The sequence below is a fragment of the Lupinus angustifolius genome, chromosome LG07, assembly GCF_001865875.1.
Source record: "Lupinus angustifolius cultivar Tanjil chromosome LG07, LupAngTanjil_v1.0, whole genome shotgun sequence".
Classification (NCBI taxonomy): domain Eukaryota; kingdom Viridiplantae; phylum Streptophyta; class Magnoliopsida; order Fabales; family Fabaceae; genus Lupinus; species Lupinus angustifolius.
Window position 1 is genome coordinate 17,769,515 of NC_032015.1, and position 23,864 is coordinate 17,793,378.

Consider the following 23,864-nt stretch of genomic DNA (forward strand, 5'->3'; position numbering starts at 1 on the left):
GAAGCTTCTTCCCCATACATCTTTTAAAATGCCATCAACTAAGAACTTGTATCAATAATCGCAAAGGAAAAGTTATTAACTTTTCCAAGCTGATCAACATAGTGAATAACCAAATGTGATCCATTATATTCATCATTTTTACTAAAAACAAAGCATAAAATATCATTGGGAGAATGAAATTAATCTCTATAAGATATTACTTAATAACAATTGGTACGTTTCATAGCTAATTACAATCACCTCCCTCTTTTAAGGGAAATATAATATAAATGAATCTCAAAGTTATTGTACCTTTTTAAATTAAAGGTGTGAAGAATACAATTAATTCCATTAGTTCCCTTTCTTTCATCCATGCATCTAAACATACCATAATTGGAATGTGGGTGGTTAGCATGGACCATTTAGTGAACTTGCATCACCTCACTTCAATTATATTCTCTCAACCAACCATAAGGTACATATATCAAGGATATACTAGAGTTACACAACCAATCTTCCACCCGAAAATCTGATTCACTATTCATTCATATTTCACACAAAAAAAATATAATTACTTCTAGAATCTGAATTACCATTTTAAATCAATTAAACAAATTTTAACCAAGAACTACATAGTCTTCATATCTCTATTTCACCTAGAGATATGTAGGAATAAGATGAACTCTTGTGAGACACAAAAATAAAATATTTTACTTTAGTTATTGAATTTTTAATAAATAATTTTGTAAGGGTATAAAGTACATGTAATTAGCGAGAGTATCATTTTATTACGAGCGGATAAGATGGTAATATCTTCCTTGATTCGTAATTGACTCTCGAGCTCATGATCTGTAATATTTATCAATTAAGCAAGTAGTAATGAAATAGTAAGGAAATATTAGTGTTGATAGTGAAGGGAAATTATGTATTGAAGTATAACTGCAGAAATTATTACAATGATGATGGAATAAGGAAATAGAGAATGATGGAAGAAAGGACAGAAGAATGAACCACAGGAGAGAGAAGGTTCTCAATACAATTCCTGACTGCCCAATAGTCTCATGCTTAGCTAATTTATAAAGCTACCTCACACCCAATACCCTTTGAGACGTGTGTTTGCCCATTTGTTGCAGGCCCCTCTACCCAACCTTGTAACTAACTCATCATGTGTCTCATTGTTTTCCTCTTTTGCCTTTTTTTCTTTTGCCTTGTTGTTACAATTCGTTACAATACCCCCTCTATTGAAATTAACCTTGTCCTCAAGGTTGAAATCTGGAAAGGCGGCCTGGAGAATTGCATGATCCTCCCATGTAGCATGAGAATGATCTAATCCCTCCCATAAGATGAGAAGTTGTTGGACCTGCTGTTGTCCTCGAATAACAGTTCTTGTTTGCAATACCACAACTGGTTGTAGTACTGGTCTGGAATCAGTAGAAGTCATTGGTAATGGAATGTATGGTTGGTCGTGGGCACCATGGCACTGCTTCAATTGTGAAACATGAAAGATACGATGAATTCGGGCGTTATCTGGTAAGTCTAACTTGTAAGCCACGTTCCCAATTTTCTGTACGATTGGGAAAGGGTCAAAGTAACGCAGGCTGAGTTTTTTATTCTTCCGCAAGGCAAGTGAGTGTTGTCGATACGGTTGAAGCTTCACTAGAACCTTGTCACCAATCTGAAATTGCACATCTGTTCGCTTCAAATCAACATTTCGTTTCTCAATTTGTTGTGCTCACTGCAAATGGATTTTAAGCTGAGCCAAAATGTGGTCTCGCAGTAGCAGTTGGTCACGGACGGAGACTGGATCATCATTAGCAGGGGTTAACTTGGCATCACAAGTGAAACAAAGTCCCTTTTTCGCGTCTAAGTTGCATTTCAACAGCTGTCATTCTCTTGATAGGAGTAGTGGGAGGGGGAGTAGAGAGTAATGGTGGCAGGCTGGAGGATTTTAGTGACGGTGATACTGGTTGGTGGAAACCTTTGTGGATGGAGTTGGTCATTGTAGTTGGGTTGCGGTTAAAGGAGGTTTGAAAAGGCTTGGATTTATAAGTGTACTTTTCCTCATACAGTTTAGCCAATGACATACATCTCAGCAAGGTAACAGGATTTTGAGCAATAACATCGCGACGAATGTCAGTTTTTAAGCCTTCCACAAAGCAATCTAGCAAGGCTTCCATAGTAACCCCTTGAACTCGATTGGCCAGAGATGTAAACCTCACATAATACTCCTGGACTGAAGTGTCCTGACGCAAGTTGAATAATTCTGATCGAGCACATTCATACGGGGAAGGGCCATATTCTAGTTCCAGAGCTCTAGTGAAGGCAGTCCAAGTCGGAAAGACATTAGCATGTGATTGCATTTGAAACCAAGGAACAACGTCATTATCAAGATGAACAGCAGCAACAATCAATCATTGTTCATCCGGTGTATGATAGTAACTAAAAAATTGCTCCGCCTTAAAGATCCATTGTAACACATTGAACCCATCAAATCTCGGAAAATCGAGTTTGACATTGCGAACCTGAAATGGTTGCAGTGAAAATCCTCTGTGCGTCCCAGAAGTGTTGCTAAGCAAGTATGTGAGGTGTGTCAATGGATCACTTGGAAGAGTTTATTCAATTTGGACTTAAAATAGAATTTTCTACATCTTAATCGCAAAAAAACGTAATGACAACTTCAAATCACTTGGAAGAGATCAAAATCGAGTTTACATCTTCGTAAGTCGCAGAACTAGTCTTCCAACCAAAAATCAGGTCGCAACAACTAACTTATTTATCGAGTGCAATTTATTGTTTATAATTACAAGACACACACAAACCATATCCTATTTTTCCCACTCTTTTAAGAAGAAAAAAGGGTAGAGGAAAAATACCCAAATACATAAAAAGCATATTGGTACAAACCTAAACCTAAGACAACCAATAATACACAACATAAGGAAGAACTAAGGTAGATTCAACTATTAACATGCCAATTGATCTCTAAATGAAGATATTTCCTCAAAGATAGGAAGTCTTCTTGATCTATTTGAGCCCCATGCATTTAATAATTCATCTATTCCTTTGACAAAATCATCATCAAGACCCAAAGTATTCATAGAATGAAGTTGGGGCATGTTAGAATTCAATTCTTCAAGCAATTCTTGAGCTCTTTTTCTAGACTTGAATTCATCTGACCCTGGAAGTTTTCCTTGTAAAATATCATTTAGAATGAAACTTGCTTCTTCATAACGAGATTGTTTCATAAGGCATAAGCTTAAGTTGCATGCTTTATTGGAATCAGCATCTATCATTTGTGCTTTCTTGAAAATCACCTCAGCCATCATATAATGTGCCTTTTGCATGTAGGCCCAACCTAAGTTTCCCTACACCATTAATCAAAATGTTTTGGAATTTGAATTTCACATAAAATGTAAACAAAAAATCATTGAAACCTCAAGTTCCAATCTTGTCCTAAATCCTAACAATTAATAGGAAACAAAATTAATGTGTTAGGACATTTTTGTATAATCGATAAAAAGGATGGTTTAATGCATGAGACTCGTGCTATTAGAGTCTAAAATGACTAATTGTAACTAATGTTAAAAAAATTAGCCTAACAAAATTTAGTGTTAAAACTTAACTCTCATGTTAATTGCCCATAACCCCTTATTGGCATGAAAGTTAAATCAAACATAAAAAAGTTTTAAAATAATATTTTAAGAGATCAACTTACCCCAATATCAAAGTTGAAAACATTGATTTAAATGTGAAGAGGTAAATGGTTGGCATTAATGTTATACTTGTAGTAGTAGTAGTAGCCTAAAGTTACATGATGTGCATTGATTTTAATGTTTCAATCAAAACAAAAGATGATTAAGGAGTATTTTCTCGTATAAGGAGATAAGTTATATCTTTCAGCAATTAAAATCATGACATGTGTCATATTTAATCATTTTTTATAAAAATATTTCTAAAATTAAACAAAATAGTACACATGTCATACTTTTACTTATTGAATGAGATAAATTATCTTCTGATACGACGAGATGTTTAAATGATTTTTGAGTACCAATAATCTTGCAGTTTCCTGCCTGATTGAAACTTGGAATTTCTTGCCATGAGATCTTGCAGTCCTTGTAGTCTTTCCATTAAAGGCTTCACCTTGATAGATTAATCTTAGTTTTCTCTTCAACAATTCAATTTGCTCATCTATTCTTCCACATTTCTATCTTCCAAGAAAACTAAATTAGATTCATGTATATGTGATTGTTTCATTAATACTAAAGATTCATTAACATATTTCACTATGAAACAATTAAAGAGATGATTATTGGCATATAGCCTTCTTAACTAATAATTACAATAAATAATGAAAGCACAAAAAAATTCATGGAATGAATATCATGCACATTAATACATGTATACACAACAACGACCTAACCTTAATCTCGTTATGTGGAGTCGACTACATTGATTCAATAACATCATAATGTTCTATCATAAATCATATTTATTGACAAAATATTTATCTTTAAATCATTACTATTCGTTTTGTCTACAGTTTTCTTTGAACTCATCTTCTTATTAGAATTAGACTAACCTCCATTTTGTATATTTTCCTTATTGGACCTCTATTGGTCATTTGCACACACGCCCAAACCACCTAAAGCGCGATTCTACATTTTCTTTACAATATGAATTAATCCAACTTTCTTCCTAATAAATATATATATGATAGAATTTTTCTACGATATCCTCCTACTAATCGATAGATGAGAGAGATTAATCGCTCTGAATATTAATAATAATGTTTCTTACATATAAGTGAATTCAGGAATTGAATCTAAGATCTCATACTTAAATGATATAGTTCACTACCTCTTGAATCAACATGCATTGCTACTAGACAATTATTTTGATCATAAAGAAAATTATAAAAAATAAAAAATAAAAAATAAAAAATAAAAAATAAAAAGAATAAGGTATCCATAGTTGTATATACCTTGTAGAGGTCAAGAAGTACATTATCAAGTGATTCCTGGGAATGTTTGGAACAAAGGCCTCTAAAAGATTTGATAGCTTCAATAGCTTCTTGAGACCTATCTAATTGTTTCATAACAACAGCCATGTCTTTTAGAGCACTATCCACTTTGTCTCCAACATTTATTGCCTTCCAAAATAACACTATTGCTGCTTCTGGATCTTTGTCTACCAACTATGTTCATATACATTTGTTTGCAAGTAAGTGTAGTTATAATCACTATTCATTAATATCATACTATGATTAGCTTAATCTATCTAGTTTTACTTATATATATATAAGAAGCTACTCGTGAGAAATGAGAATAATTAATATGAACTATTAGATCTTATTTAAATAGTAAGATTAATTGATACATGCACATGACTATCATGTAACCAATAACAAACTTTTAATCATAATTATTCATGATTAGTTATAAAGTTCAAGTTTATTGTTCTCATGGTTTTAAAAGAAGAATTGTTTTCACTTGAGTCTATATATATATATATATATATATATATAAAAGGTAAAGGCCAATACAAAAAAAGGGTAGTGTTATATCATAATGATAAATATAAAATATAGAGAATCCTTGAATTGGCTATATATATATATGCATTCTGAAATTTACATACAAATATTTGTTTTATATCCTCTTTATTTGTTCAGTGTAGGTAAATGCATGGAAAAGAGAAATAGGAGAGATAAAGTATAGAAGATAATACAAGATGGGAGAGAGAAAAATATGATAACAATGTTATATGTACATTCAAATCCTATATCAACACCCTATAAAAAAAATTATGGGAAGATAAAAAAAAACCTTGAAACTGGAATAATTAATTTTGCCATGGTAAATGAAGTAAATCTGAAAGAGCATGTTTAGTTTAATAATGTGGTAAAGTTTGTTACATTATTACATGTCCATTTTTGTGATATATTTTGAGGAACAAACGAGTTAAACTTGTTCTAGAAAGTTGTTAGACATATATAAAGAGTCAATTTCTAATAATATACTTTTTCAGTAAAGCACTAAAAGCTTCACTATTTGACACTTAATACCCCAAATGTGTTTAAGAAAATAACCTAAAATGTATTAGAAGAGGCACCATACACATAAATAATTTCATATTATGAATCTAACAGCATCTTTCCCATTATCCATAATTATTGAAAAAAATCATTAAAAACTAACATGAAATTAATTAAGAGAGAAAAAGGAATAAAGATAGTGCAATCATCATAGTATATATCAAGATAATATGTGAGAGTCATCTAAAGTGTAACTTTATTAATTTGGACTAAATTCTGACAAGATTATTAATTGATTTGTGATGATGATAATAACCATTAATTAGTTCACTTTAACCTATAAAATATAACTCCACTACCAAAAAAAAGGCATAATATGTGAATTCATATATAGTTTATTAACTAAAGTGTATTAGTGATTTTAATCATTGATCTAGATTGATTAATGTATTATAACCTCTAAAATACAACTGCACTTTATAAAATCAATAATATATATATATGAACTCATTCATATATAGTTCCAACTTAATCAAAGAAAAGTGAAAAATAGTAATAATCATATATATATATATATATACCTGAGCATGTTTGGCTTTGACATAAGGACTATTTCCATAAGGTACCTTATGAATAACATGATATAGATCATCTTTCTTTCCTTGTGAACTCTTTTTGCAAACACTTCCTTCCATCTCTATCTATATATGAATTTGTTGCACACAACAAATTCTATATGTTTTTTTAGGTGCACAAGAAGTTATGAGAGATTCAATGCAAAAGGGTATCTAGACTTAGAAAGAGAAACCATATATAGAGGAAAATAATATATATATATATATTATATATAAGGAATCTTTGTAAAAAAAATTATATGAATGTGGATGGGACTGCGTCTATATTCTCTTTGGACATAGTTTCATATAAAACAGCTAATCATCTTCCTCTAGGCTAATGGGTTTGTGACACGTGTCATCGTTTTATTCAACCTAGTATGACTCATTATCTTGTTTTAGTCATGAGATTAAGAAAAACATTTTTTTACATTGACATGGTGATCATTTCTTATGTAGTAGGTGTGAGCATTCTATCAAATTGAGTACTCATCAAGTAGTGGCAATAAAATGGTTATAAGTGATCTTCTTTATTACATATTTCATAATTGAGATATGATATCGTATGAGAGTGATATAATTATATTGAGAAGTAATGTAACTCTATAGATTGTATTAAATGTATTTGGTCCATTAAATTTAAAAATGTTTTTTTAATCACAAATAATTTATATTATCATGATTGTAATCGGCATCATAACATTCATAATCATAATAATTACATATAAAGGAAAGATAATGCAATTGCATATTATATATGAACATAATATATGTGTAATGTGTATAATTTTTTTTACATGATTACATCATTAATCATTCATATATATTAAGTCAATAATAATATAATAATTTAAAGTGTAATATTCATGTTTTTACAGTGTAAAGATTTATATAGTTAATACATTATTCATTTGTATTACTTTTATTTAAAAGTCAATAAAAATTAAAAACAAAAAGTCCATAATGTACTAATAGTATAAAAATCTCATACAATGTGGGTATATCTTTTCTCACTAACTAATAGATAAGTGATCAATAGTATATTGTATACAACTTTTACATATTGATCATATACTATTTTCTAATTCAACATATGTACAAGATTGAAATAAGAGGTTTCTTATATCGTCTCTATACATTTTGTTTTATAATCTTCGCTTGTTCAATTTTTCTTAGTACCTTCTTAACCAACAAAAATATTCAAATTTTATTACTATATTAGTATTTTTATAAGTAGTATTCTACTATTATTTTTTTCCTCATAGCTTGAGGAATTTAAGACTAATGTGAAAGCAATGTACAACAAATGCTTCCAAATGTAATTTATGAAATATTATACTCATTAACATTTTACGGAATAGTACCACTATATACTCTCTTTTAATTTAGTGATAGCGACTCAATAAAATTTATAACTTTTAAGTTTGATGGTGCAAGAGTTCGAGTTGTGGTACACTTTATTTAGAGAAATAAAATATTACTACTTAGATTGAAAAAAATGGCATGCTCCATAAGTTTATGGGAGCAAAGAAATAACATATGAAAGTTGGGATTTTACTTATGCAAGGATAAAGAACTTTTAATGCATCCATTCATGGCATAAATAACTCTAGAAAGGAAAAGATCAACAAAAATTCAAGAGAGAATAATGACAAAGTCTTACGTTCACGTCTTAAATTGTTTTATACAAATTAGATATTATTGAATTTTTATATTATTATAGAAAAAGTGTAATAGGAAATAATTATCATTGTCTTGAATTTTAAAAAGAATAGTCTAATATGACACAAAAAAATCCTAAAAACTACCATCACGCTAAGAGAATAAGAGTTTATGTTGCCAATTATTTTTGCTACTATGAAGAGTATTTCTTCACGATAAGAAACTAAATATGTGATTTCTCTTTCGAATAAGTGTTGTTTTCGTCACAAAAAACATGTTTTGGTTTCGATCCCAAGTTTAACTACAATACCTTATCAATTTTATGTTATCCGAATATATTCAAATTTAATTTATTAATCTTTTTTGGATGTGTGAGGCTTAAAATATAAATATTAGTTTTGAATTCAGTATCTATATTTATTTGGCCATAATCTAGGACATTAGTTATTCGCATATCACACACAAAAATAGTCAATAAATCATTAGATTTTTCTTAAATGAAAAGATATGTATTGTTGCATCAAATTAGAGGATTCGATTCTTGTGTGAAATGATAACTATATATCCTGAAATTATTTCCTTAATCATAGGTTGGAAAGTCTTTAAATATTTTGTGTGTCTAAACATAATAGTAATATGGGAATAAAATATATATTCATATCATGATATTAATTATCTCCTCTTACTATAAAAATTATAACATAGATCTTAATTTTTAATTTTTGTAGAAATATGTTTTAGGAAAGGTTGAAATATTTAAAGATTATGTTCAAACCTTGAAAACAATTCATGAGAGCAATACTTGTTAGAAAAAATAATCACCAATTTCGAATGTAATTAACTTCTTATCAAAAAATGTGATAAAATGTACTAAAAAAATCTTCAAAACAAAATAGGTTCTTCATTTGCCAATACATCTATTATATTATATTATATTATATTATATTATATTATATTATATCAAACCCTACTATTAAATTTGATCTATAAGAAAGAATAGATAAAGACAACATGAATTGCACTGGGCCTTATCTTGATGTCACAGTGTTTGTAGTTTGTAGGGTATGAACAAGTGAACCTAGACTAGAATCAAGCCAGATTCAGTTTAGTGCCTTTATGAATTGTGAAGTACAACAATTATATTTCTCAACCTTTTTTATAAGGTGATGATGATTCTCAACTGGATTCAATTATTGTCATATTCACCAATTGATGTCATTAACAATAAAATGACCCATGATAAGAGTGTAATATATATAGTCAGTGTAAAATGTATATATACTTACTATATTATTCAGACAATTACATCTCGTTTAAATTATCTTTTGTTGAAGAGACAATTATAATTAAATATGAATGATGGATAGTGCGACAATAATGCATACATTTTTTCTATAATAGTAACAATCACAAAAAAAAACAAATTGTAATGTGGTATGTGATAAAATTGTTGTTTGTCATCCCAAATTAACTTGAGATGTCAAATCAAAGAGTTTCATATATATACATTGCTTATGTCAAATAATTTTAGGAAACTATAGCTTGCAAGTGACTTATTGAATCTGTCAAAGTTATTAATTACAAGGTTATATACATCCACATACATTCAAAAGGACTGAATTTTTATAATTTATTTTTAGACATTTTTAATTAGGCTCAATTTTATGCTCCAATAGAATTTAAGTTTATTTTTAAATTATGTTATACCAATCCCAAAAATGTATAGTTGATTCAGTACTATAGTTACAATACATATACATCTCTAAATAAATAAATAATTTGTCTCTCATCAAAGTTGAGTTTAAGAAATTAAAGGGTAGACGATATTGGAAAATTAAGAAGATATATGAACTTTTACTTAGTTAAATATATATTTTCCTACATGACATATACTATACAATAGATTAAGAAATCTTTAAAGCATAATGTATTATATTTTAACTTAAACCTTCATATTTATCTCAAACGATGGAAGAAAATATGGAATTAATTAAAAAATGCATAATTATTAAATGATGAAATAATTGTAGAAAAAGTTGAACACATCATAAAAAATAAAAGTTTAAAATAATAAAAGATGGATAAAATATATATGCACGGTCAGTGTAAAAGTTTTATACACTATTCATCAATCATTCATTTTCAATTATTATTAACTCTTAAAAAAAATAGTAAATGATACTATAAATGTATATACATTTTTGCATTGAACTGAATACATATAACACTAATAAAGGATAAGAAATGAAGTAACTAATATTCTAGATTCGATAGTTGTGAAACCACCACATATTCTGTAATTAGGAATTATGGCACATAATTTTCATGTTGATAGAATTTGAGTATTTGAGTGTAATATTTATAAATTATTAATATAAATATTTTTATATATTCAGTATAGTATTTACCAATCATTTATATTAATTTACTTGAAAATTAAATGATGAGTTAAACATAAATGATGGTTAAGACAATAACATTGCATAAAATTCATATAGCATACATTTTTCAAATAGTAACATCAATAAATAATATGATTATAGCATGAATATCATTATGCATAGAGGACCATAAATTCACTGTCCAAGTTCAAATGTTACTACTTACTAGAAGGTGAAATGATTAAAATTTGATGTTAGAATTTATCTCTATATCAAGATGTCTTAGTTGATAAACTTGAACATCGTAATTTTTGCATTTATTCAATGACAAATTCAGAAAGTATATAACAGTAGGAGTTGAAGATAACTACAGTTTAATCTGTAGCAAATATTGTAGAAAACATAAAATGGTACTTTTGCCACAATAGAAACTGTGGTTAAATATCAAAAACTACGGAAAAACTTAAAACCGTGGCAAACATTTCAAAATGTTGTAGCAAATTTTTTGACTTTGTGCAATGAAATTTACAATGCACCCAAATAAACATGTCTAAGCCCAATAGAAATTTCAGTACAGAATAACACATCAGATACATAAGTGTTGATGTTTTATGAGATTAACATTACCAAAATAAAAAAAAATACAAAGCCATGTAAATGGCGGAATATAAGGATGTTGACAAAGATTACTTTTTTTTATGTATAAAATATGTTTTATTAAGATTAACAAAACCCACTTGGATAACATAACATCGTTAATCATCAACCCAATATTGTTTGTCAAAGAGAGACGTTTTTACATTCCATTGTCGACCAAAATACTTTGTCTTGTAATTAGGTTGTCCCAAAGTAAATAATTTTCACTCATGTGATTCTTATTCTTTTATCAAGAAAAATCTCACCCACTCTTGTTTTTAATTCTTTACAAATAAAAATTAATTAAGGTTCATATTGAATTAGTAAAGTGTAGAATCATTCAAGACCTATTAAGAATGTTACCTAAGAAAATGAAAATTATGTACACCTTATTAAGTAATAATAGTTTAGCAATAAGAACAATAACCTTAAAGTCATCTAGATAGGATTTACTACTTAAATTGAAAGACATCAAAAACTTCTATTATAAATTTTGTTTGTTGACAAAACGTCTTTCTTAATTGTTTCACCTGTGATTTTTCTTGGTTTCCCTATTCTTGTAGAAATTGAACTAACTTTTATTTGATTCACTCTTCGTAAGGTTTCCAGTTATCTCCTCCACACTTGTACAAATCACTCATGGTAGATTTCTACCATGTATTGTCTAATAGAACACATGTTACTAATAGAACACATGTTACTCATGCATTCGCATAGTGTTACTTGTATATTCATATTGTTAAGAACATACGTGTTACCTGTGTATTTGCCTTTTCAAACACATAAGGAAAATAAATGACAATTTCGAATTTGAATTTTCTAATGAAAATAGGAAATTGATACATAACACACTGTGATTTTTTTAAATAATTATTTTAAAAGTTGTAGAAAATGAAATGATTTTTTTCAATTTCGAATATGATTTTTTAATGAAAATAAAGAAATCAAATTGTGATACTATATAATTTATTTAATTTAAATTAAATTAAACAACTACATAAGGGAATGTAAAATGATTATACTAAGGTTTTGTTACCAAAACTGAGATCACAAGATTTGCTCACCCACCAATATTTATATGAAGTTACACACTTACACCCCTTTGTCACAGATGAGACGTAGGGGAGAAATGAAGATGTAGTACTATAAATGAAATCAAACATGAAAGAGAAATAGTTCGAACATGAAAAATGATTTTAATCACATAATGTTCAATGATTATTACTTTTTAACATAATAAAACGTAATGGTCAATCACTAAGTAACATTAAATTATTAAAATATAAAATGTATAAAAAATAAGACTATGGTATGGGAAGGTATATAGTAATAGCATAGAACCTTTGAGGAGGGGAAAACGTAAGGTGGAGGTTACATGTGGCTTTAAGGAATTTTTTTTATCATATAAATATAATAATTAATAAATAGATGGCACACTAAGAATGGCAACGGGGCGGGTCGGGGTCGGGTTTGCACATACCCAAACCCGAACCCGAAATTCAAAACCTGAACCTGAACCCGAACCCAAACTCAACGGGGTTGAAAATAAAAATACCACCCCCGAACCCATCGGGTTTCGGGTAACCCGAACCCGAAAAAAAACCCAAAAATGATAAAGTGTTAAGGAAAATATGATATTATTTTCGTGTAATTTTACTCTAACATTTCTATTTTCTCTTGTATTATTTCATTTCTTTTATGTTTGAAGATAAAATAGTATATAAAGTAACATTAGAGATTAAAAACAATTGGCAAATGATAGAAATTTCAATTTTAAATTGAATTACCTTACTTCGGGGCGGGTTAGGGTCTTTGTTATACCAAACCCGAACCCGAAATTTAAACCCGGGTAAAACCCGAACCCAATCACATCGGGTTTTCCCCGTTAAATTCGGGTTCGGTTCAGGCGGGTACTCACGGGTTCGGTTTTTATTGCCATCCCTATGGCACACTACATCCCCAAGTATTATGATAGAGAGTGACATTTGGTTATACAAGAAAATGTTTAACGCCTTCAAAACCTAATGTATTATATAACTAAGGTTTTCAGTCAATTAATACGATATGACATTTATCCTAGAGGCAAATTCTGATGTAGCAGATAATGACTTAAAATATTCACATACACCAATCATCCTTTAAAAATTCTAAATTTGAATGTCAAATAGCATCATAGAATTGATACAATATATGTGTTAATCGAACTATGGTTTGATCAAACTCAATGAATGTAGACTCTATCCTTAAGCAAACTTCACCTATAAAACCAAGAGTTAGAAGTGTGAATAAAACACTTTGAATACGACTTTTCATAACACCACCCTAACTCACGTTAATTTCACAAGTATGCTTAAAATGATACCCAATCAAATACACAAAAAAACAAGAGCATGTTCAGTTTATAATTTTTACAAGTCATCTTAATTTTAAAATAATACATTGCATAAATACCAAACACACTGGCGTGGTATGCAACAACTCAAATTTATTTGAACATGCAAGATTAAAATAAGAACTACTTTGATTAAAATAAAAATCATATAAAACTAGATACAGATAAAAATATGGTTTTTGGCAACCATGAAAGTTTAAATGAGAAATACAGCAATCATTAAACCAAGATGCTTTCAAGCTAAATGTAAAGATGAACAAAACCTTGCCCATATCAATTTCATGAAGAAAAAACAAAACACTGCTTAATAATGAGTCAAATCACACTATCACCACAGCATTCTTATAACATTTACCAGACTGGTCAAGGCAAGCATTTAGCGAGAATGACAATGGCATCCATTGCTATCATGCCTGGTTGCCACCACCACCCCTTGTTGTACGTCCACCCATTCGTCCCCGACCACGGCCATACCCCCTGCCCCCACCTCTGCCGCCTCTTTCATAACCATTACCTCCTCCACCTCTGCTGCCTCTTTCATAACCATTACTGCCTCCACCTCTTCCTCCATCATAACCTGTATCTACACCTCTGTTTCTTTCGTAATCAGCACCTCCTCCTCTGCCGCCATCATACCCTGTACCTCCACCTCTGCCGCCATCATACCCTGCACCTCCGCTTCTGCCTCCATCATACCCTGCACCTCCGCCTCTGCCTCCATCATACCCTGCACCTCCGCCTCTGCCTCCATCATACCCTGCACCTCTGCCTCTGCCTCCATCATACCCTGCACCTCCACCTCTGCCTCCATAACCTGTACCGCCACCTCGCCCTCTTTCATAACCAGCACCTCCTCCACCCCTTCCTCCTTCATAACCAGTGTCTCCGCCTCTGACTCGTTCATAACCCCTTCCTCCTTCATAACGTGAACCTCCTCTGCCGCCTTCATAACTTGTTCCTCCTCTTCCCCCTTCATAACCCGAACCTCCTCTGCCACCTTGATAGCTTCTGCCACCTTCATAACCTAAACCCCCTCTGCCGCCTTCATAACCTGAACCCCCTCTGCCGCCTTCATAACCTGAACCCCCTCTGCCACCATAACCTCTTCCTCCTTCGTAACCTGAACCCCCTCTGCCGCCATAACCTCTTCCTCCTTCATAACCTGTACCTCCACCTCTACCACCTTCATAACAGTACATGTTAGAAAACCCAAAAGTTATAAGATAAGCTTATAATCAGAATGAAGAAGCATATTCAACATATGCATAATACACCATAAGATAAAGTACCGGTTTACAATTTTCAGTGGGATGCATATGTAAACAAGGTAAAAGTAAGAAACAAAGCAGCATTTAAAAGTTGCATACTTCTCTGACAAAAAATATAAAGATTTTTATCACTCAAGGAATCCCCAGAGCAAAGAAGCTCTTTCTTCCCACAGATTAATATAGGGGAATATAAGCAACAGAAGAGTATAAACTAAAAGAGCATGCAAGTCCTTTAGACAATATATAAATAAAATTAAATCCATTACAATAGAGTTAGCTTACCACGATATCCCCAACCTCTGCCTCGCCCACTACCTCGTCCCCGATTTGAATACCCACCATTGTCTGTCCGGAAAAGAGAAGTGTTAAAAAGAGAATTAAATAAGGATCCTAGAAACAACATGACCAACCAAAGTACTATAAAAAGTATTCAGAGTCCATACCTTGGTAATTTGCATATCCACCCTGGTAATACCCATATCCACCTTGATAATTTCCATAACCACCTTGATAGCCATAACCTCCCCTTCCCCTCCCTCTCCCCCGACCTTGGCCATATGAGTCTAAGAGAAGATATTAGATGTGCTAATATTAAGAAATAGTTGTATAAAATTTAAATGTTTAGGGTTACCTTCATTTGCAGCATTATAAGGACCACGTGCTGGTTTTATCGGTTGCTGTTGATAATTGAAGTTGAGCTTTGGTTGTTCCACATCACTTGGAGCTTGATACCTGTAGACAGAATCATATGGACAAGATCCTAAAATGTCAAATCAAACAGCCACAGAAAGGATTCATGAACAGGAAACAAGATCCTAAAAAGAACTTACCCAGGAGCATCTTTGTTTAACTCTCCAGTTGACAAGGTGATTGAGATCATAGATACATGTCGAGTCATTTCCACACTGCATTTGATGTTAGATGTTCAGCAACATTGACTTTGAAATACACAAAGATACAAGCATGAAGAAGGTTAAAACTTCATACAACACTTACGGTACAAGACCCTCTTCAATGGGTTCCCAAACATCTGTTATGCTAACTGAGCTGATGGCAGTGTCCTGGTACAGCTGGGGAATCCTTTTCTGTTCAAGTAGAATGACAATAAGGCATGGAATGAAAATGAATTCTAAAGTATATTGTAACATTTTTTCCTCCCTTTGTGGCAACCATTTCTTTTATAGTTATTGGCCTGGGAACTTCCCAATTGTTCTGCCATTTGCATTCATTTTAGAGTTGTTTCCCATTTTTTCATATGTATGATTCCTTTTATAGGAAACCTATGCTTCAGAGAAAAAAAGAATGAATAAGAGATGGACATCTCGTAAAGAAATTCGACCTTCAAAATCTCTGTGATGGCAACTGTCTTGCTAATTGCCTGTCCCATTGCCTTCAAGACAATCTCTCTTGCATTTTTTTCCTGGATGAGTTAACAAAAAACAATATGACAAAGTAAAGTAGCAATGTAGCATATCATAACTAGTTTCTTGCAGACTAGCAGATGAGCCAATCATGAATAATATGATGAAACATACATGGACATATGAACACAAACACAGCACAATACAAAATGACCTGTCCCTCTTGAAAAGAACTAGTTAATAAAAATGTTCCTAAAAATCTCTGTTGACAACAGGACAGTTATTTTAATGATTTTTACAAAAGAGATAGAAGATAAGGGCAGGTTCCAGAGAAAGTTATAGTCAGCCTGCAAAAGGAGCAATACATTGCACAATAATTTCGATAGATGAGAATTGGGAAGGAAGGGACAAAAGAATAAACATTGAAGGCCAAAAGGTCAAGCAATCCAAATCATTGCTGTCAAATCATGATACACATTGTGAACCAGAATGCTGTTCTGTGAATTGTGAATCATGAATAGAATCACAAGGTAATGGATAACTTAGAAAACATAATGTAAAAGATGTAAGTGCACATAAAGTGAAAATTTTGCTTAACAGATTAGTTCACTAAATTTAATCACAAGTCCATCAAGAGTAAACATTATAAATCATAGATTTATATCTAATTATGTTAAAAAATGAGGCTCAGACAAATATTGAAATCATAAAAGCTCAGAGAGCACAGTTTCAAAGTCACAAAGAAAGACAAGGTCCATATTTTAAGCAGAATGAGACCAAACAGATTCTTTTCTAAGGTAATTAAAATCGAGATTCTACTTAGGATCAGGACAGGAGTCAAATATTGTAAACTTAGGATCATAACAAGACTCGTAAGATTGTACCTGTTAATATATTTTATTCTGCTATTTATCTACTAGTTAGAGGTTAAATTAAAACACAAGTCCATTAAAATTAAGCTATCTAAATATGTTACCAACCGCATATTTTATTTACAATCAGTTTAAATAAGCCCAAATTTCTGCCTATATGTTTCATTTCTCATTTAGGGTTCTGGTTTCATCTTCTTCCTGGTTGCAGCCTGCACCTGCTGCAATTCCGATTTCTTCTTTCTCCTCTATAACTCTCTGCACTAGGCGATTTGATTCGCGAACCACCACATGCCAAAATGCAACCATTGCAAATCGGTTCACGCAAATTGGTTCCCGCAAATTGGTTTGTGGTACACGGGGTGGGAGCAAATTTGGTAACTATGGTTTTAATTAACCCAGGCCGCAAACTGGGTCACGGAGCAAAATGGGTCGAATACAGAATCGATAGTCAAGTAGAATAAGACGATCTTACACACCCACATGGCAATCCCATTGCGACGCACCACTGAGATCGAGCACAGGCAGGATCACAATTTAACTACCTTTTGTCTAGACTGGGTGAATTTTCATGTGACTATGGAAGTCTGTTGGCAAAATAAAAACAAGAAAAAGCTAAAATCATGTGTTTCTTCATCAGTCTAGTGACACAGTCTAGGGTGGAGTTATTATGAAAGCGACAAAACAGTTTTTGATACTGTATAGCAGATGCCTGTTCATTTTCTACTACAAAATTCAAAAGTTCAACTATTTGATAATTTAGCAATTCCAATAATTGAATGTCGTATTAGTAGGGATTTCTTCTTGTAGTTTCGAATGCACAAGCAAAATTAAGACAATACATCTCATCCCTCTTTCATAATTACAGCATGAAACATTTAAAGCATGGAATTAAACAAAATAGATAGCCCAAAATAATCAAATGAAAACTAAAAATCCCTGAGTATTCCAAAAATATCACATCAGATCAAACATATTCATCAAATAAAGGTGCACATTATGAAGCACTTAACAGGACCCAATGTACTTGTCCCTGAAATTTATAGCCCAATATGTTAAGAGCAAAAACTTTACCCAATTTTTACCATAGAAAGTGGCAAGAAAATACAGTTTCATATGACAAAAAACTCATTAAACGACAATCGAATTCAAATCTATTTATTCCAAAACTGTTTTATTAACCGCACAATTCACGTGTCGTTATGTGACATTGGATTTTATTGTTCTCTCAACCATGAATGGACCACACAATTCATAGAACTTATTCATAACATTTTGCATCATATATCAGTTCTCTAAACAGAAACACATAATGACATCAATCACAGACCACTCCAATACATAAACACATCAATTTAAGTGAAAACCAACAAAACCAACAAAAAACTGAAGAACCCAAAATAGCAACTCAGAATATACACATATCAATTTCAATAATCAGTAAAATTCAAAAACAACACCACAATCCGCACAAAACAAAATCATAAAAATTACACCAAAAAAACGATTTTGATTAATTTATACATCGATTCATCAAATGCAACGCAACCACACGGAAATGGAGGAGAATGCAGATTCATATACCTGAAGAAGCGAAGTAGCGTAGGTGATGTAGTTACGAATAGCGCCTTGGGTTGTGATTCGGATTTCGTTCTCATTGATTGGAGAATGAGGTTTGGGTTTTTCGACTTTTTGGTACCTATCCATGGCTACAGAGAAAAGAGTTGAATGAATGAAACCCTAACCCTAAAACCCTATAATATAAGAACAAGAGAGAAAGTGACACATGTGTTGTTTCTATAACATTTCTATGCCTTTTGGGTTTCAATCATTTTGGTGTTTCACAATAATCAATAATTATCTACCAATTTTTTCATTTCTTTTTTAGAAAATAAATTATTTCCATTAATGGTATAAGACTATGAGTTTAAAATCTGTGCACTGACAGTGTAAAGTTTTTTACACTTTCAGCACATCATCCATCATTGATTTGTATTACTTTAGTTTGAGAGTTTTGAGAGTCAACGATGATTAATAAATCAATAGTGGATAATTGACTGATAGTGTAAAAAGCATTTACACTTACACTGTCGGTATATACATATTAAATCCTAAGATTATTTTCAATTTTTATTACATTATTCACTATTTTTCATTCATTACTTATGTGATGTATAATTTCTTGAATATGTATAAGTATTTACATTTACAATACAATAAATATTACCTATTTTATTTTAGGTAGAATAATGAAGTAATATTTTTTTTTATTTGATAAAAGGCGATTTTAAGAAATTCTGAAGTTGTTTCCAATTTTCCGAGTACCACCTACTACCATGTGTTTTACTGTCTTTATTTTTCTTAATTTATTCGTGTTTACATTAATTAAAGATAAAAGGTTTTTTATTGCATTTTTTAATAGACATCAACAAATTGTTGAGCTAGTTGTACACTTTTCATTGGATACTTAAGTGACTAAAAGACCAAATATTCAATTTCAAGGAGATACATACTTACTTTGGAGTAACAGTCATACACATCGAAAGATATTAGTTAAAATAAGTTTGCCTAACATGATTCTCTTACAAAAAGAAAATTGAGTGATTAAACACATGTAAAACCTACCTTTATGTAAAGATTATACACAATCAGTGTATCATTCATCATACATTTGTATTACTTATATATAGATAGATCCATTTATATTTAATAGTCAATAATAATTAAAAATGAATGATACAATAAAAATGTAAAAAACTCTTACACTATAAGTGTATATATCTTTTTCCCATAATAAATAACATCACTAACATTTCTTATATTAATAAACATCACAATACTCAAATTCATATTGTTTTTACATTTATATTATAAACATTGCAAGAGAAAATGCTCATTAAGTGTCTGACTCCTTTCTAACGTCGAGAATTTGGTACTAGTTAGATATGTTGATATGTTTTTCCTCATTTTTATGTTTAAGAAATTTAAGTTGTTTCCAATTTTCCAAGTAATATTTTTTTAATTTATTTGATAAAAGGCGATTTTAAGAAATTGAAGTTGTTTCCAATTTTCAGAGTACCACCTACTACCATGTGTTTTACTTTCTTTATTTTTCTTAATTTATTCGTGTTTACATTAATTCAAAATAAAAGGTTTTTTATTGCATTTTTTTTAATAGACATCAACAAATTGTTGAGCTAGTTGTACATTTTCATTGGATACTTAAGTGACCAAAAAACCAAATATTCAATTCCAAGGAGATACATATTTACTTTGGAGTAACAGTTATACACATCGAAAGATATTAGTTAAAATAAGTTTGTCTAACATGATTCGCTTACAAAAAGAAAATTGAGTGATTAAACATATGTAAAACTTATCTGACCGTAAAGATTATACACAATCAGTGTATCATCTATCATACATTTGTATTACTTATATGGGAAGAGATTCACTTATATTTAATAGTCAATGATGATAAAAAATGAATGATACAATAAAAGTATAAAAAAAGCTATTACACTATAAGTGTATATATCTTTTTCTCATAATAAATAACATCACTAGCATTTCCTATATTAATAAAAATTACAACACTCAAATCTCATATTGTTTTTTACATTTATATTATAAACATTGCAATAAAATAATATGGGAAGAGAAAATGCTCCTTACAAGTCTGACTCCTTTCTAGCGTCGAGAATTCAGTATTAGTTAGAGATGTTGATATGTTTTTCCTCATTTTTATGTTTAAGAAAATTAAGTTGTTACCAATTTTCCAAATAATATTTTTTTAATTTATTTGATAAAAGGCGATTTTAAGAAATTGAAGTTGTTTCCAATTTCCAGAGTACCACCTACTACCATGTGTTTTACTTTCTTTATTTATCTTAATTTATTCGTGTTTACATTAATTAAAGATAAAAGGTTTTTTATTGCATTTTTTTAATAGACATCAACAAATTGTTGAGCTAGTTGTACACTTTTCATTGGATACTTAAGTGACCAAAAAACCAAATATTCAATTCCAAGGAGATACATACTTACTTTGGAGTAACGGTCATACACATCGAAAGATATTAGTTAAAATAAGTTTGTCTAACATGATTCGCTTACAAAAAGAAAATTGAGTGATTAAACATATGTAAAACTTATCTGACTGTAAAGATTATACACAATCAGTTTATCATCTATCATACATTTGTATTGCTTATATGGGAAGAGATTCACTTATATTTAATAGTCAATGATGATAAAAATGAGTGATACAATAAAAGTGTAAAAAAAGCTATTACACTATAAGTGTATATATCTTTTTCTCATAATAAATAACATCACTAGCATTTCCTATATTAATAAAAATTACAACACTCAAATCTCATATTGTTTTTTACATTTATATTATAAACATTGCAATAAAATAATATGGGAAGAGAAAATGCTCCTTACAAGTCTGACTCCTTTCTAGCGTCGAGAATTCAGTACTAGTTAGAGATGTTGATATGTTTTTCCTCATTTTTATGTTTAAGAAATTTAAGTTGTTTCCAATTTTCCAAGTAATACCTACTACCACGTGCTTTACTTTCTTTATTTTTCTTAATTTATTTGTATTCACATTAATTAAAGATAAAAGGTTTTTTATGACATTTTTTTTCAATTCACATCAACAAGTTATTGGACTAGTTGTACAATTTTTTATTGGATATCCAGAATGACCAAAAGATCAAATGATCAGATCTAAGGAGATACAAATTTATTTTTAGAGATACATTACATACTTCAAAAGAAATTAGTTTCTTACCATTTGATGAAAAATACTTTTGGTTATATAAAAATAAGTTTGTCTAACATGATTGGCTCACAAAACAAGTATGATTGATTAATCACATGTAAAACTCACCAAATTGACATAATATTTATACAATATTGTTGGAAAAATTTATATACGATCAATGCATATCTATCATTCATTTGTATTACTTATATTTAAGAGTCAATGATAAACAAATATTAATGGTAAGTAATATAATAATAGTGTAAAAAGCTCTTACATCATAAGTGCATCTATCTTTTTCTCATAATAAATAACTAGCATTTCTTATATTAATAAACATTACAACACTCAAATCTCATACTCCTGCCCCAAGGTGTGTAAAGTACTTTATTATGTACTATATTATGTTTTTACATTTATATTATAAACATTGCAATATAAATAATTTGGGAGGAAGAGACTAGGAATGGCAACGGGGCGGGTCGGGGTCGGGTTTGTACATACCTAAACCGAACCCAAAATTCAAAACCCGAACCAGAACCCAAACTCAACGGGGTTGAAAATAAAAATATCATCCCCAAACTCATCGGGTTTCGTGTAACCCGAACTCGAAAAAAAACCGAAAATGATAAAGTATTAAGGAAAATATGATATTATTTTCGTGTAATTTTTCTCAAACATTTCTATTTTCTCTTGCATTATTTTATTTCTTTTATGTTTGAAGATCCAATAGTATATAAAGTAAAATTAAAAATTAAAAACAATTGGCAAATGATAGAAATTTCAATTTTAAATTGAATTACCTTACTTCGGGGCGGGTTCAGGTTAGGGTCTTTGTTATACCAAACCCGAACCCGAACCCGAAATTTAAACCCGGGTAAAACCCGAACTTAAACCCGAACTTAAACCCGAACTCAATCACATCGGGTTTCCCCGTTAAATTTGGGTTCGGTTCGGGCGAGTACCCACGGGTTCAGTTTTTATTGCCATCCCTAGAAGAGATGTTCATTATGAATCTGACTCCTATTCAACTAAGGGTGGAAATAGGTCAGGCCAGATTTTACCTTAAACAAGTTTAGCCTATATAACATATAGGAGCCTCGACCTGACATGTTAGCTTGTTTAAAAAAAAATTCAAAGCCTATGTCTGGCCTATTTAAAAGCATGGTCTGACCTATTAGCATGTTTAAAAGCCTATTATATTACATGCTCATGAAATAGACTACCATATCTACATTTTAATGGGCTTATATGCTTATTTTAGTTAGGTCCATCTAATTCTAATAATTAAATTATATTTTTATATACATTTTTATATTAATATTACATATATATATATATATATATATATATATAATATTGTTCATATTAAAATAATATAATTTCAACATTCTTATATAATATAACTAAATAGGTCGGCATGTTATGCTTAATAGGCCTTTTAGGTGGCCTAAAGTATGACCTGTTAAGCTAAATAGGCTTTTTAGAAAGCCTGAGCCTGGTCTGTTCGTGAAAAAAGTCTAACATAGCCTAGCCTGTTATAGGCCAGATAATAAACCCCTAATAGGCAGTCTAGTCTGTTTTCATCCTTATTTCCAGCTTGAAAAGTTCAGTCCTAATTAGAGGTGTTGATATGTTCCTTACATCCTCATCCCCTGCGTTTCCTTGGTTTTCTACATTCCCAACATCATTGGTGAGCTTAACCAATATAGCCATTTTTTATGTCAACCTATGGTGAGTAAGTCAAGTTTCTTTAACTTGCGAGACTTATTTTTAAGAGTGTAATATTGATGCACTGACAGTGTAAAGAATTATGCATAATCAGTGCATCATCCATCCTTCATTTGGATTACTTTTTGTGAAAAGTCAAACATAATTGAAAATGAATGGT

At 30.6% G+C, this 23,864-nt stretch overlaps 2 protein-coding genes across 51 annotated transcripts; both read right to left on the reverse strand.

Annotated features, from left to right (window-relative positions):
- On the reverse strand, positions 2,733 to 6,744 carry LOC109352761 (protein SULFUR DEFICIENCY-INDUCED 1-like). Its single transcript, XM_019594955.1, has 4 exons — positions 6,598 to 6,744; positions 4,964 to 5,176; positions 4,031 to 4,186; positions 2,733 to 3,344 (listed from the first exon to the last, which is right to left on the reverse strand). The coding sequence occupies exons 1-4, from the start codon at positions 6,709 to 6,711 to the stop codon at positions 2,943 to 2,945; spliced, it is 885 nt and encodes a 294-aa protein (XP_019450500.1). The 5' UTR covers positions 6,712 to 6,744; the 3' UTR covers positions 2,733 to 2,942.
- Positions 13,813 to 19,017, reverse strand: LOC109352552 (glycine-rich cell wall structural protein 1.0-like). Of its 50 annotated transcripts, none has more exons than XM_019594639.1 (11): positions 18,784 to 19,017; positions 16,309 to 16,389; positions 15,966 to 16,054; positions 15,800 to 15,874; positions 15,601 to 15,701; positions 15,413 to 15,532; positions 15,252 to 15,314; positions 14,876 to 14,884; positions 14,771 to 14,830; positions 14,609 to 14,644; positions 13,813 to 14,515 (listed from the first exon to the last, which is right to left on the reverse strand). In XM_019594639.1, the coding sequence occupies exons 1-11, from the start codon at positions 18,904 to 18,906 to the stop codon at positions 14,109 to 14,111; spliced, it is 1,164 nt and encodes a 387-aa protein (XP_019450184.1). In that variant the 5' UTR covers positions 18,907 to 19,017; the 3' UTR covers positions 13,813 to 14,108. The 50 variants fall into 50 exon arrangements, with proteins under 50 accessions (XP_019450184.1, XP_019450186.1, XP_019450165.1 ...); XM_019594641.1 differs by having other exon boundaries at positions 14,744 to 14,779; positions 14,864 to 14,893; XM_019594620.1 differs by having other exon boundaries at positions 13,813 to 14,698.

What these genes read in the sequence shown, in the direction of transcription:
- LOC109352761 (XM_019594955.1), bottom strand. Translation starts at nt 6,711, where the DNA reads ATGGAAGGAAGTGTTTGCAAAAAGAGTTCACAAGGAAAGAAAGATGAT. An exon ending in TCAAAGCCAAACATGCTCAG is followed by an intron (nt 5,177 to 6,597) that starts GTATATATATAT and finishes ATATGAACATAG; the next exon opens with TTGGTAGACAAAGATCCAGA. An exon ending in AGGAAACTGCAAGATTATTG is followed by an intron (nt 3,345 to 4,030) that starts GTACTCAAAAAT and finishes TTAATGGTGTAG; the next exon opens with GGAAACTTAGGTTGGGCCTA.
- LOC109352552 (XM_019594589.1), bottom strand. Translation starts at nt 18,906, where the DNA reads ATGGATAGGTACCAAAAAGTCGAAAAACCCAAACCTCATTCTCCAATC. An exon ending in CCATCACAGAGATTTTGAAG is followed by an intron (nt 16,055 to 16,308) that starts GTCGAATTTCTT and finishes CTACTTGAACAG; the next exon opens with AAAAGGATTCCCCAGCTGTA. An exon ending in TTAAACAAAGATGCTCCTGG is followed by an intron (nt 15,702 to 15,799) that starts GTAAGTTCTTTT and finishes TTCTGTCTACAG; the next exon opens with GTATCAAGCTCCAAGTGATG.